The following is a 12,988-nucleotide window of genomic DNA, read 5'->3' as shown; positions in this document are numbered from 1 at the left end:
AAAGAGGCATTTTTATATCAGAGGACAACATCAGGTGTTGATCCCCAGCTGAGTCCACTGTGCAGGCCAGGCTGGTTAGCCGGTGAGATTTTGGGGCTCTCTGGTCCCCATCTCCCACTGTAGGAACACAGTGGCTAGAAATGCTCGCTACAGTGCCTGGCTTTCCCATGGGCTCTGGAGATTCAAACTCGGGTTCTCACGCCACTATAGCCGGTGCCATGCCCACTAAGTCTGTTCTCTAGTGTGGGCAATCTTCAATAAGATAAACAATTAGGAGTCCCACTCTTAAAGTGACCCTTGTGGGCAGGCACGATATAGCTTGGTGGGTAAAAGTGTTTGCTGCCAAACCTGACCACGTGTGTTTGGATTGCTGGACTCCGTGGGGGAGAAGGAGAGGACCAGCCCCTGTATGTTGTGATCTGACCTCCATGAGTGCTGTGGCATGCACACCCCCTCCACCACAACAAGTCAATAATGAGTGTAAGCTACCGAAGTCCTGAGCTGGAGCTTCAGAGGGCACAGCACAACCCAGCAATCGAGGCCTCAGGCTCCAGACCAGCCTTTGAGGGGAAGGAGCAGGAAGGTAGAAGTTCGGGGCCATCCTTGACTATACCTTGAGTTTGAGACCAGTTAGCCTTTAGGAGACCCTGTCTCAAAATCATGGGAGAGGGAGGAAGGGAGGGAGGGAGGGAGGAGGAAGGGAGGGAGGGAAGGAGGAGGGAGGGAAGGAGAGAGGAGAGAGGGAGGGAGAGAGGAGAGAGGGAGAGAGGGAGGAGGGAGGGAGGATGGGAGGGAAGGAGGAGGGAGGGAGGGAGAGATGAGAGAGGGAGGGAGGGTGGGAGGGAAGGAGGAGGGAGGGAGGGAGAGAGGAGGGAGGGAGGGAAGGAGGAGAGAGGGAGGGATGGAGGGAGGGAGGGAGGGAGGGAGGGAGGGAGGGAGGGAGGGATGGAGAGAGGGAGAGAAGAGAGAGGGAGGGAGGGAGGGAGGGAGGACCGCCTGCTGCCATCACTTGCGTTACCCGCCTTGCTGGCTGAGACATGGCTGTACCTTCAGCATCCCACCTTATGACCTGGGGGTTCTCAAAGAAGATTACGTTCTCGTGGACCTCCAGTGTGACCTCTATGGGAGGAAAGGCATTTTCTGGATCAGGTTCGTCTGTATTTTCTGGAGGATATGTAAACTTCTGTAATCCTTCTTGGCGTATCTTTTAAAAATTGACCAGAATGATGAGAATTAGACGGTGGTCATGATGGCCAGACACACCTCTGACAACAAGCTGTGCTCGCTGTCACACACAGGAGTAGGAGACATCGGAACAAAACTCAGAGGTAAATGTTTGGGGGAAAACATCGCCAAACTTAACCACAACCACGGAGTTTCCTGCAGGCCGGGTTCCAGAGTGTTCATCATCTACATCTCGGGCCCTGTGACGAGCCTGTACTCCACAGAGCCAATCACCAGGGCACAAGAGAAGTCAGGAGACCCGCAAGGACTACAAGAAGACTTCAAGTTCACACCAACACTCAAACACTGAGAGCAGAAGTGTGGGTGTCCCTGGAGCAGCACAGGAAGGAGGGGGTGTAGGGCTCGGGCTGACAGCAGATTCCTGCGGCAGGGTGGGACTGTAAACCTTTGGATCAGCGCGGGGAGAAGGTGCCAGGGGAAGATGAAACTGTTGGAAAGTCCCGAAGAATATTCTCATGGGTTAGGAGGGAAACGAAAAGAGCCTCGCGACCAAGCAAGCACACAGTGTCCCCTCAGGAGCCACAGCCGGTGTGGGGAGAATTCTGTGAACTCCAATGCTAAATATGAAGAGGTGAAGCAGGACACTGATAAAATTCAAAAACATGTTTTGGATGAATTCTTGAAAAACCCATCTCAGGGTGAGGCTTCCTGTGGCTAGTGCTTTGAAGGCTGCCTTCACTGAGGGCGCGTCCTCTAGGCAAGCCCTCCACCACGGCGCTGCACCGCCAGCCCCAAAGGGGCTGTAAGAGTCTCACGGATAAAGCCCAGGTATCAGACAGCACATTAGATGGTGCATGGCACCCCCGAAATGTTGAGATCTTGCTAGGAGTGATCAGGAAAAAAGTATCTGCAAGACAGAAGTTATCTCTGAACACTTAGAACACTTACGGCATGAGGCCTGCCAAGCCATGTCCGCAAAGTGACGCTGAGCAGACAAGAGGAAGGGTGGCTTCTTTTGTGAGGCTGGGGTTTGCATGCAGGGCCTTGATCAAACCTAAGTCTTTGAATTAAGATTTTGGCATATTTTTTGAAACATTCTGAGAAGGGCTGTCCAAATGGTCAGTTGGCCTCGTATGGGTAGGGACCCATCTTCCTTCCCAGGTATTGGGAATGGGAGTATGGAATTAAACAAACAAACAAACAAAAACCCCACTTTTTTTAAAAGTTTTGTTTTCTTAGAAATAAACATTTTTCATGTGGAGCAATTTATGGTGCAGGTGCTGTAGGTGGGATCGGTTGGTACATGCACGACAAAAATAAAACTAACCCACTAAAAACTAAAATAAATGAGCTAGGCAGTACACACTTGTGATCTCAGCTCTTGGGAGGCTGAGGCAGGGGGACCACCACAAACCCTGGGCTGTGACACAGGCTGCAGGACAGCCTGGAATTCGCAGGGAGACCCTGTCTCAGGAAACAGAGCCAACAGAAGTTCTACAGATGAAATCTACCAGGTCCTTACAGGAGGGGCTGAGCGAGATGGGGCAGCTGTGGTAGAGAAGTCCAAGCCTGGGGAGCCAGCCCAAGGTGGCTGAGCCTCTGTGACAGCTGGGAACTCCTGTCCCCCTCTCCTCTGCGTGCTGTGTGCTGGCAGTCCCGGCCTTCACTGGACCCTGACTGTCAGATGCAAGTGAGGGTGTTGCTGACTCAGTGGATCTGAGGCCACCAACCACTGTGACATTTGCGAATGCCCCCGGGTGCTGCTATGTTATAACTGCCTGTTCATGCATGTTCTCTAGACAGAGTTCTCAGTGTTCTCCACGCCAGGAGCATGCTCTACCACAGAGCTGAACCCCTAGCCTATGTTCTGAGTTAGTGGCGAGTGGTCACAGAGGCCGCTGAAGCAAGCCAGCCAGCTCCGATCCCTGGGATGTCCCACTACCCCTGCCCTTCATAAGCACATGTGAGCTAGAACACAGACGTGCCCACACTTTCCTACAGAAGCCTCAGCACCCAAGAGGAGAGCTGTGGGCTTCTCAGAGCCAGGGTAGCTGACCAAGGCGAAAATGGTTACCACTTGGCCATTTAACAGGAAAAAAAATCTTTGCCAATCTCTGATGTAGACTAGCAGTATTAAGGATCAGCTGGCACTCTTGGGTATTAGGACCGTGAGTTTTCTATTAAGTTAGTAAGAATTTCTCCAAAAATAGGGTCAACGTGTATTAGATGCTGAGATGATGGGAAATGAAGTAAAACAATTTCTACAATTTCTGTGATCTCTAGGGCAGCGTCTCCATACCTCCACCAGCACCCAGCCCTTCACTGGCTTGCACTGAGGGGGCAGCTCTAGGATGTCCAGGTGGTACACTCCGCCCAGAGTTGAGAAATGGCACAAGTCCGCCTCGTTTTCATTGATATCTGGGAGCTCCACAATGTTCTCCACCAGGTGCAGCTGTGCTAAATGAACCACAATAGTGTGACTTCAGAACAGACTGGAACATTTTTTTATGGCCGGAGAGAAAAGGAAACAAAATCCCAGGACTGGTAAGGGAGGTTTGCCTTTGGGTGCTTCACTTTACACAAGGTTCTCGGAGTGTCTCACTAGCCAGCTGTGAGGGGGAGCAGGTACGCGAGGATGCGTGTGCTTGTGTGCGCGCGTGCATGCCGTGGGGGTAGGAAGGGCTCTGTTTGCAGTGCACGCTAGCATTGTAGCATGTATTACTGGCAAAACACTTTTTGTTTCACAAAAGACAGAAACAGCTTGGTCAAAAATTGATAATTACCAAACTAAGTCCTTAAAGTGAGACATTACCTGACTGAAACTCCGAAGGAGGAGGATGGGAAGGTTCGTGGTGGGAAAGCAGAATCTGGCCCGTGTATCAAATGAAAAATGGTTATTTCAACAAAAATAGGCCCAGCTCATAGCAAACCCAGGGAAGTGGGATCCTGTGATCTAACAATCCCAGGGACTGCAGAAGGGACACCAGCGGTCACTGGGACAGGACCATTCTCACCTCTCAACCAGACAGACAGCCACCTCCAAACACCACCTTAGCAGTGGCCGAATCTGATTGTGCAGACTGGTGCGGGTGCGTTGGTGCACGCCTATAGTCCCAGGTCCCGGGAGGGACAGGCAGAAGGGTCCCCATGGCGAGGACTGGGCTAGCCAGGGCCAGGTATTGTGACTCTGCCCCTCCCCTCAGAGCTAACTACTATGTCCAGTCCAAGTTACTTCAACCATAAAATCTACACAGTGTTAGTACCATGTCACAGAGTTCGGCAGGAGAAAGAGTGGGAATGTGCAGAGCTAGCAATGGGGGCAGGCAGTAAGACACAGGATACAGTGACATTGCTCCCATGAAAGACGCAGTATGGGTCCCACATGTCTCCTTTGTGAAAATTTAACAAACTTCACTCTTATATATATTTCGAGACAGAGGTTCACTGTGTAGCCCAGGCTGTCCCAGAACTCACTCTGTAAACTGGCCTCGAGCTCAGAGATCTGCCTGCCTCTGCCTCCCAAATGCTAGGATTAAAGGTGTGTGCCACCATCACCCAGCTAACTTTTAAATGTATTTAATTTACAATTTACTGGCCTACAAAGAAACCGGGTGCTCAAATCCAGATGATGATGACATCTCTGACTGGGCGGTCACCACGGAGGGAACTGTGGTGCTGACGTCAGGAGCATCGTAGGTCTAGGGAGAAGAAAACCCTTACCTGGTATAAGCTACAGTTCAAAGACAGGGGAGCCACGTAGCTTGCTGGGCAGTGTGCTGCGCAGTACGCACAAGGCCTTGGGTTCAATCCTTGACCCCACATAAAGCTTACTTGTGAGCCCAACATTTGGGAGGTAGAGTCAAGTAGATCAGAAGTTTAAGGCCATCCTCAGCTACAAAGAGTTTGAGACCAGCCTGGGCTACATGAGACACTGCCTCAGGATATATAAATAACTGAATAAAAGAATACAAGGAGTGAAGTGTTAGGAAATGTAAGGAAGGAAACAGAGGGTTAAGACAAATATGCTCAGAAGTATACAGGACAGATTCCTTCGACGTCACTGAGAGGGGAGCAGTGAGAGCTAAGAGGACAGAAGGTAGGCAAGTGGTCACCGTCCCCTTTCCAAGGTGTGTCCAGTGTAGGCCACCTGCTGGGCCGGGACTGTGAAGGACTCAGGTGTGTGTCTGTCCGTGCACGTGCTTGTGAATGTGCACTGCACTGAGTACAGAGAAGAAATCAGTTATCGCTTCACTAGCGACAGGGATTGAAGCGATGCTCCTTTGTGTGAGTTGTATTATGCAGCTACTTTAGTAAATGAGACAGGCTACTGATGGATGTATCCTGGGATCGGTGCTCAATAGCACTTGTCCAGGACATATATTCTTCTGAAGGACATAACTTAATATTGAGTAGAAGAAAGTGATCGTCAATGTTTTATCTGATATGGTCCCGCAGTTTCATTAAAACCAAAAAGGTGCATAGTGAGAGACAACAGACAAGATTGAACACCGCTTGTCTCGGGAGAGGGATGGTGAAGGATTTTTGCTCTGAAGATTTCTTTCTATGACGGCTTTGTGTTACTCCCCTGAGAACACCACCTCTGGTACACACTGAGGGTGTGATGTGAATACCTGCCGAGACAGCTTCACTTAGCAACCGCATCTCCAGCTCGTATCTGGTAGCTTCAGTGTTTTCATCCTCCTGGTCGGAAGTCTGCAACCAAAGGACAGGTGGCTGTGAGCATCAGCATCCACGGAAATTATCCAGTGAGTGGGAAGGAAGATGTCGGTCCACAAAACAGCCTGCGATATGGGCTTGCTGTGGCACTGCATCCGGTAAACTCGAAATCCACAATGTTAACCCATTAAAAATCTATCATCAGCCAGGCCATGATGGCACACATATTTAATCCCAGCACTCGGGAGGCACAGACAGGTGGAACTCTGTGAGTTCCACGCCAGCCTGGTCTACAGAGTCAGTTCCAGGCCAGCTAGGGTTAGACCAGAGTAAGACCCTTTCTCAAAAACCAAAACCAAACAATAGCAAAACCGTTCATCATCGGCACTTTCTAGCACGTAGCCTAAATATTGTCATTTCAGGGAAAACTACGTGTTGTTTTGATTTGATATATGCCTTGTCTCTGATCCTCACATGCAATCTCTTCAGTACACACACCAGCATATATCCACAATCAGCTCACTAAAAACAAGCATGGGACTGGGGAGGTAGCTCGGGTAAGTGCTTGCCCAGCATGCAGGAGGACTGGGGTTCGACCCCCAGCACTGCATAAAACAGGGGTGAAGTCTTACGTCTGTGATCTCAGCATTCGGGGTTGAAGGCAGGAGATTCAGAAGTCCAAGGTTATCCTCAGCTATATAGCCATTTAAGGCCAGCCTGGGCTACATGGCATCCTGTCTCAAAACCACTGAATATAGACAAACAACAAAACAAACAAGTAAACAAGCAAAGCTCCTAAGATCATTCACTGGAAAACACAAAGCTAACATACATAGTCTTAGGTTCGGTTGCCAGTACCACACACACACACACACACACACACACACACACAACTTTAAACCTCATACATGCTTGCTCAGTTTTTCTTTTTGAAAACCTAGGGGTCGAACCCAGGGTCTCACAGTTCCTAGTCCCTTAAAGAGACCCTTCGGGTTTTAAACTTAATCCAAAGACCCAAACCCATCTGCTTATTTCTCGAGGTAATAAAAAAGCTCTGAAATTAATTATTATTTTAAAATTCTCATTGCCATAGTCAAATTAGGCCCTCCTAAATATTTTGTGCTACCCACAAATTTAGAACACACCTGAAATATGTATAAAAGCTGTTAAAATCAATTAAGAGATGGTATTAAGAGCCCTCTAGTGGCCAACTTCTTAATAAGCTCACGGAAAAGAAACCTACACTGTCACTTAATTAATTAATTTAAATGTATACTAATCTTCACAGTCAGCCTGACTAGATCCCACCCTGAACAGAGTCACCATTCCGTATGCTGGACTCTCAACCTGACGAGAAAGAGAAAAAAGAGCTGAGTACCAGCAGCCACCTCTCTGCAGGCTGACTGCCCAGGGCTCCTGCTGCCATGCTTCCCGTCAGACTGTGAGCCCAAACAAAACCTCCCTTCCTTCAGTGTCTTCTGACCTGTATTTTGAAAGATTAGCGAAAAAAGGAACAGAAAAGGCAGCACCAACAAGCGGTGCTGTCGCTGGGAGCAACCCGGCCATGTTTTTGTAGCTTTGGAAGGTGCTTGGGACAGCCTGGAGCTGGAGGCCGTGGAAGCCCTAGAGATCTGTCCACAGAGTCTGGGAGACCAGAACACTGAGGAAACAGAGGAGCCGGTATAGATTTTCAGATAGTGTATGCGTAGCATGCGGCTTCATAGGGGAGGGAAATCCACTGGGAACTGGGCTAGAAGCCGATTATGTTACATCCGGGTAGAGAATCTGGCTTCATTCTGCTCAGTCCCTAAAAATCTGAGTGAGGCTGGACCCAAAGTACTGAACTAAGTTATCTGATGGATGACATTTCCAGACTGTAACAGCCAGGTTGTTGTGGTCACTGCTCAGTTTGTAGATTCAGAGCGAGGGAGCTGAAGGCTTTGAAAAAATGGTCAGTTTGGTGAGGAAAGAAGTCTAAAGGTGCAGATGAGGAGGGCATGGACCAGCTCTTGTTGCTAAAGCTCTTAGAGCCATTAACAGAAACCTGGTCCCCTTCCCTGGGCAAGGGGAAAGGCACCAGGGAGCAGGATCCCACCCATCAAAGGCTCCAACTTCCATCCCGCCTGGGCGCCTCTGCCTCTGGACATCGACATGTTGAGTGCTGCTGAGCTGGAGGGACGTCAGCAGACTATGTCTTGGGAACGAGCCTCACCCGGGACCCTCATCTCAGGATGATCAGAACTTAGCGAGCTGCCAGTGTTGGGACTTCTCCCTACGTCAGTTCCCAGCTGTGCCTCACAGCTCTGGAGAAGCTAAGAGGGCTCTTCAGCTGCGCTTCGGGAGTATCTCACAGGATGCCATTGGTATCTTCATGTTTCTTCAGTCATCACACCAAACAGAAGCTGCCCAGGGCAGCGTTAAACAGTAACAAAAAGCAGGCAGGCTTAGCTAGCCACATCCTCTATGGCCACGTGGCCTAGGAAGCTAAGCTCCGTCTTCCTGAATTCAGAGAGCAAATCAAACACCAATGGGACAGACGTGAGGTCTTAGCACACACGGGCCCTGTCAGTCTGAGGTCTTAGCACACACGGATCCTGTCAGTCTGGGTCTTAGCACACATGGGCCCTGTCAGTGTGAGATCTTAGTACACACAGACCCTATCAGTGTGAGGTCTTAGCACACACAGGCCCTGTCAGTGTTATTGTGAATTCATAGGTTTAGGCTTTTAACAAAAAAAAATCATCCAGGGGCTGGGGGTGGTTTGGAGAGGGTAGATCCCTGGATTGTTTCTCAGAACCAGAATGGGGCAGCTCACAACCACTGTACTTCAACTCCAGAAATTGTGGCGCCCTCCTCTGGCCTCCCCTGGCACTGCACTCATGTGCACAAACCCAAAGGTACACATTGCAAATGGAACTACAACCTTCTACAAAAACTGCTTCCTAAATTACCCAAATTTACAGAACAGCAAACCATGACCCCATGACGCCACCCACCGTAACTGAGTCATGGCTAGAAGACAGAATGCTTTAGCTGTGCAAATTCAACTTGGGGTTCAAATTATGTAGTCTCTAATTATTGTTCTTCAGCTTTAAGTCGATGTAATTCTTGTATAAGACACTGGTAGATTCACATCAAATATTAACTGCGGTCAAGCCGCTGGACACAGAGTGGGAAATTACCTAATATGCTGACAGTCCAGGAACCTTCTTGAGTAGTGATCTCAACCCATGGGTCACGACCCCCTTGGGGATCAAACGACCCTTCACAAGGGTTGACTATCAGCTCTCCTGCATGTCAGACATCTACAGTGTGATTCACAACAGGGTTGACTATCAGCTCTCCTGCATGTCAGACACCTACAGTGTGATTCACAACAGGGTTGACTATCAGCTCTCCTGCATGTCAGACATCTACAGTGTGATTCACAACAGGGTTGACTATCAGCTCTCCTGCATGTCAGACATCTACAGTGTGATTCACAACAGGGTTGACTATCAGCTCTCCTGCATGTCAGACACCTACAGTGTGATTCACAACAGGGTTGACTATCAGCTCTCCTGCATGTCAGACATCTACAGTGTGATTCACAACAGGGTTGACTATCAGCTCTCCTGCATGTCAGACATCTACAGTGTGATTCACAACAGCAGCAGAACCACAGCTGTGAGCAGCAGAAGTAATTTTATGGTGGGGTCACCACAGCATGAGGAGCTGTACTGAGGGTCTCAGTGCTAGGAAGGGTGAGACCCGCTGCCTGGAGACACTCATAAAGCCCTCTCGTGCGCTCTTTGTTTTTGTGACGTCACAGCAGCAGCTACTGCCACTCTGTAAGTCAGCCTCATGCCCTTTTATTTTAAATTTTCATTTACATTGAAATGATGCTGGGTTCAGAGAGAATTTCGGAAGCCCTCCTGCCCACAGACACACTGCTTCCTGTCTGACAGGCCGCCACGCCCGAGCTGCAGGGAAGCCAGACACAATCTTCACTCGCCTGGAAAGGAGAAAGGACCAGAAGATCTGAACCCCAAGAAAGCAACCACCCATAGAGCTAAAACGAAACCAAACAAAAAATCATTTCTTAAAGAAATTTTTCTGTCAGTTTGTTTTTCAGACAGTCTTCCTGTATAGACTCACTGGTTGTGACCTCGCAACTGTCCACCGCCCCCCCCCCCCATAACTGACAGACTCGTAAAGATGGAGGACATCAGTATTTCTCACTTCTGCAGCAGCCCTGCCCAGTTTTCTGATTCTCTTCCCTTCAGGTCTTTCAAATGTTCCTGTCACTCTCACACACAAAACACAATTATCTGCACTAAGTCAACTCACACCTACTTTCTCTATTGCTTTAGATTCTAGTCTTCAAACTTCTCGAAACAACTGTTGTATTTCAAACAGGATGTTTCAACATGCTCTTAGAACATCAAATAATTCAACATTTTAAAATTCTATTTATTTGTGTACAAATAGTACAGATGTGTGTTTGTGTGTGTGTGCACATGTGTCATGCCATGGCACACGTGTGGAGGTCAGAGGTCAACTTTCAGTATTCTGTGTTCTCCTTCCCCCATGAACGACGTAGGGATGAACTTAGGTCTGCAGGTGCCTTTACCCTGCAGGGTCAATTCACACTTGTATTTTAAATGCACACACTGTTTATTCCTTAACACTTCCCATACTTAAAGAAAATAAACCTTTCAAATCAGTACACTGCTTGTCTTAAGTACTCATGCTGAGGTTTGGGGGTCCCCCAAAATTCTAGTGGGCTGTAGCAACAAAAGAAGGTTTGAGCAGAGAAAAAAAAAAACTGTTCAAGTCCAAAGTTGTTCTGACAGAAAATGTGTAAAAATCTCGACAATTGGAAAATGACCACAAGTCAACAGCAGGAGCATGGTTATTTTTAATAGCGTGTGCATGTATGTGTATGTGTGTGTATGCACAGGTACTCAGGGCAGAGGGGGACACTGGCTGTGTGTGCATGTGTGTGTGTGTGTGTGGCACAGGTAGTCAGGGCAGAGGGGGACACTGGCTATGTGTGTATGTGTGTGTGTACGTGTGTGCATGGGGACACTGACTGTGTGTGCATGTGTGTGTATGTGTGGCACATGTACTCAGGGCAGAGGGAGACACTGGCTCTCTTATCTATCGATCTCTGCCTTATCCTCTAGAGACAGTCTCTCTCACTGCCCTGGGATGGTGGCCGGCAAGCCCTGTGAGCCCTGTCTCTGTTCTTCCACAGTGTTGGGGTCACACGTGTATGTGAGACCACACTCTGAGGTTTTCACGGGTGCTGCGATTTGAAGTCAGGCCACTATGACTTCATAGCAAACACCTTCTCTGCTTGTGGTACGAATAATAAAAACCAGAGACAGACATTGGGGTTCAAGGTGAAGATCAGAAAAGCAAAGCAGTCAAGCTTCCTCTCCCAAGGCTCAGACATCAAAGGGGCCACCCTGTCCTCAGAGTGACTGCAGACTGCAGTGCTCCACCGAACCTCAGACTGCAATGAGCTCATCTCCCTCTGCCTTACATTCCTCTCCCGGCTCCCCAGTGCTAGGATAAAAGGCGTGTGACTCCCAAGTGCTGGGAGCACCGGTGTGGGAGTCCTAGTTCTCTGCTTAGACAGAGTCAATCTCTGTAGCCCAGGGTGGCTTTGAGTCCTGGGACCGAGTTCTGCTCCTTGGCCTCTAGTGGCTCAGCTCTGTACTTCAGGCAAGCCTTATTTATTAAAATACAAATAAAATATCACTATACCTGCTGAGCCTTCTCCCCCCCCCCCCCCCCGGTCCTAGGCCTGTAGCCATTCAATTGCGCAAATAACACAGAGGAGAGGACAGGCCCTCTAGAGGTACTGGACCTCAAGGGCATCAATCCCCTGGTTGATGCACGCGCCTTTACTCCAGCACTCAAGCTGCAGAGACAGGCAGATCTCTGTGAGTGTTAGGCCGGGCTGGTCTACACAGTGAGCTCCAAGACAACCACGGACACATAGTGAGACCATGTTTCAAAAACAAGTCTTAGAAAGCCAAATGCTGGGGAAATGGCAGAAAACGGGAACTCCTCCAGGGTGCGCAAGCATTTGTTGTAAGGTGGGACATGTCCAAGCACCCCGCCCCGGGTCTCATGGCTTTGCAGCAGCTGATGGGACATGACAATACAGAACGGGAGGCTGAAGCAGCTGCTCCTCCAAGCACTGACAGTGAGCGGAGGGGAGAAAAACACACTGGAAACCAGGGCGGGCGAGAAAGGGGCTTCTGAATAGCTCTATTTGCTCAGGAAAAATCTTGAGAATGCCTCCAGGGACCGTAAATGCTTACTGCACAGGGAAACAACACACAGAATCTGTTGAGAGCACATCAGCCCAAGTTAAGTGTCTCATGCCTGCAATCGCAGCACTTGAGAGGCGGAGGCAGGAGGACAGCTGTAAGTTGGAGGACACCTCAGACAGACAGACAGACAGACAGACAGACAGACAGACAGACAGACAGACAATGCCCTACCCTCTGTACTTCATTGTCCTCCAGTGCTTCAGATTTGGTCTCCTCCTCTGGGACTAAGCTGAACTCTCTGTCTTGCTTCAACTCTGGCTCCTCATCTTGGCTGGTGGCTTCCTTCTCGGCGCTGCTGGCCCTCTCCGCACTAACGGCCCTCTCTGCACTGACAGCCCTCTCTGTGCTGAGGGCCTTCTCTGTGCTGAGGGCCTTCTCTGTGTTCTTTTCTTTTCTGAACTCCTCCTCTACGATGGGGGCGCGTTCTTCCTCAGGGACGGTGGTGGGGAACAGGGGAGTGATGTGATCATAGCGTGTGTGTAGCAGCCGAAGGGCGATGTTACTTGTAGCTAGTATCTTTGGGATTTCAAATCCAATTTGTGTTTCAGAGAATTTCACACTTCGATACCTGCCAGTAATGAATGGAAGGAGATGACAAGGATGAGCCGGAGAAGGCCAGGGTCTCCGAGCACGCTATGCAGCTCTGTCAATGCCCCTTCTTTTGTGTCCCGGGCATACTTGATTTACCTGGAGCACCGGGACCCAGCGTTCCTCAGAGCACTGCCTTGGGTGCCAGCAGCACTCGTCTCTCTAGCTCCTCCCAGTGCTCTACCCCAGCTCTGACCATCTATGGTCTC

General features: G+C 49.5%; 1 protein-coding gene across 2 annotated transcripts in view; it reads right to left on the bottom strand.

Moving 5' to 3' along the window:
* Dnai7 (dynein axonemal intermediate chain 7) overlaps positions 1–12,988 on the bottom strand; it is a 43,734-nt gene that overhangs the window by 5,972 nt on the left and 24,774 nt on the right. Inside the window, exons 9-12 of one of the 2 annotated variants that reach the window (XM_048432644.3) lie at positions 12,363–12,759; positions 5,817–5,898; positions 3,485–3,642; positions 1,048–1,204 (exon numbers count right to left, since the gene is read on the bottom strand). In XM_048432644.3, coding sequence (XP_048288601.3) covers positions 1,048–1,204; positions 3,485–3,642; positions 5,817–5,898; positions 12,363–12,759 — 794 coding nt within the window. The remainder of the gene's footprint in view (positions 1–1,047; positions 1,205–3,484; positions 3,643–5,816; positions 5,899–12,362; positions 12,760–12,988) is intronic. The other variant, XM_085687344.2, reaches the window with a different exon arrangement.

This window comes from Myodes glareolus, chromosome 3, assembly GCF_982192425.1.
Source record: "Myodes glareolus chromosome 3, mMyoGla1.1, whole genome shotgun sequence".
NCBI classification, from domain to species: Eukaryota; Metazoa; Chordata; class Mammalia; order Rodentia; family Cricetidae; genus Myodes; species Myodes glareolus.
This window is presented reverse-complemented; position numbering and strand designations above follow the sequence as displayed.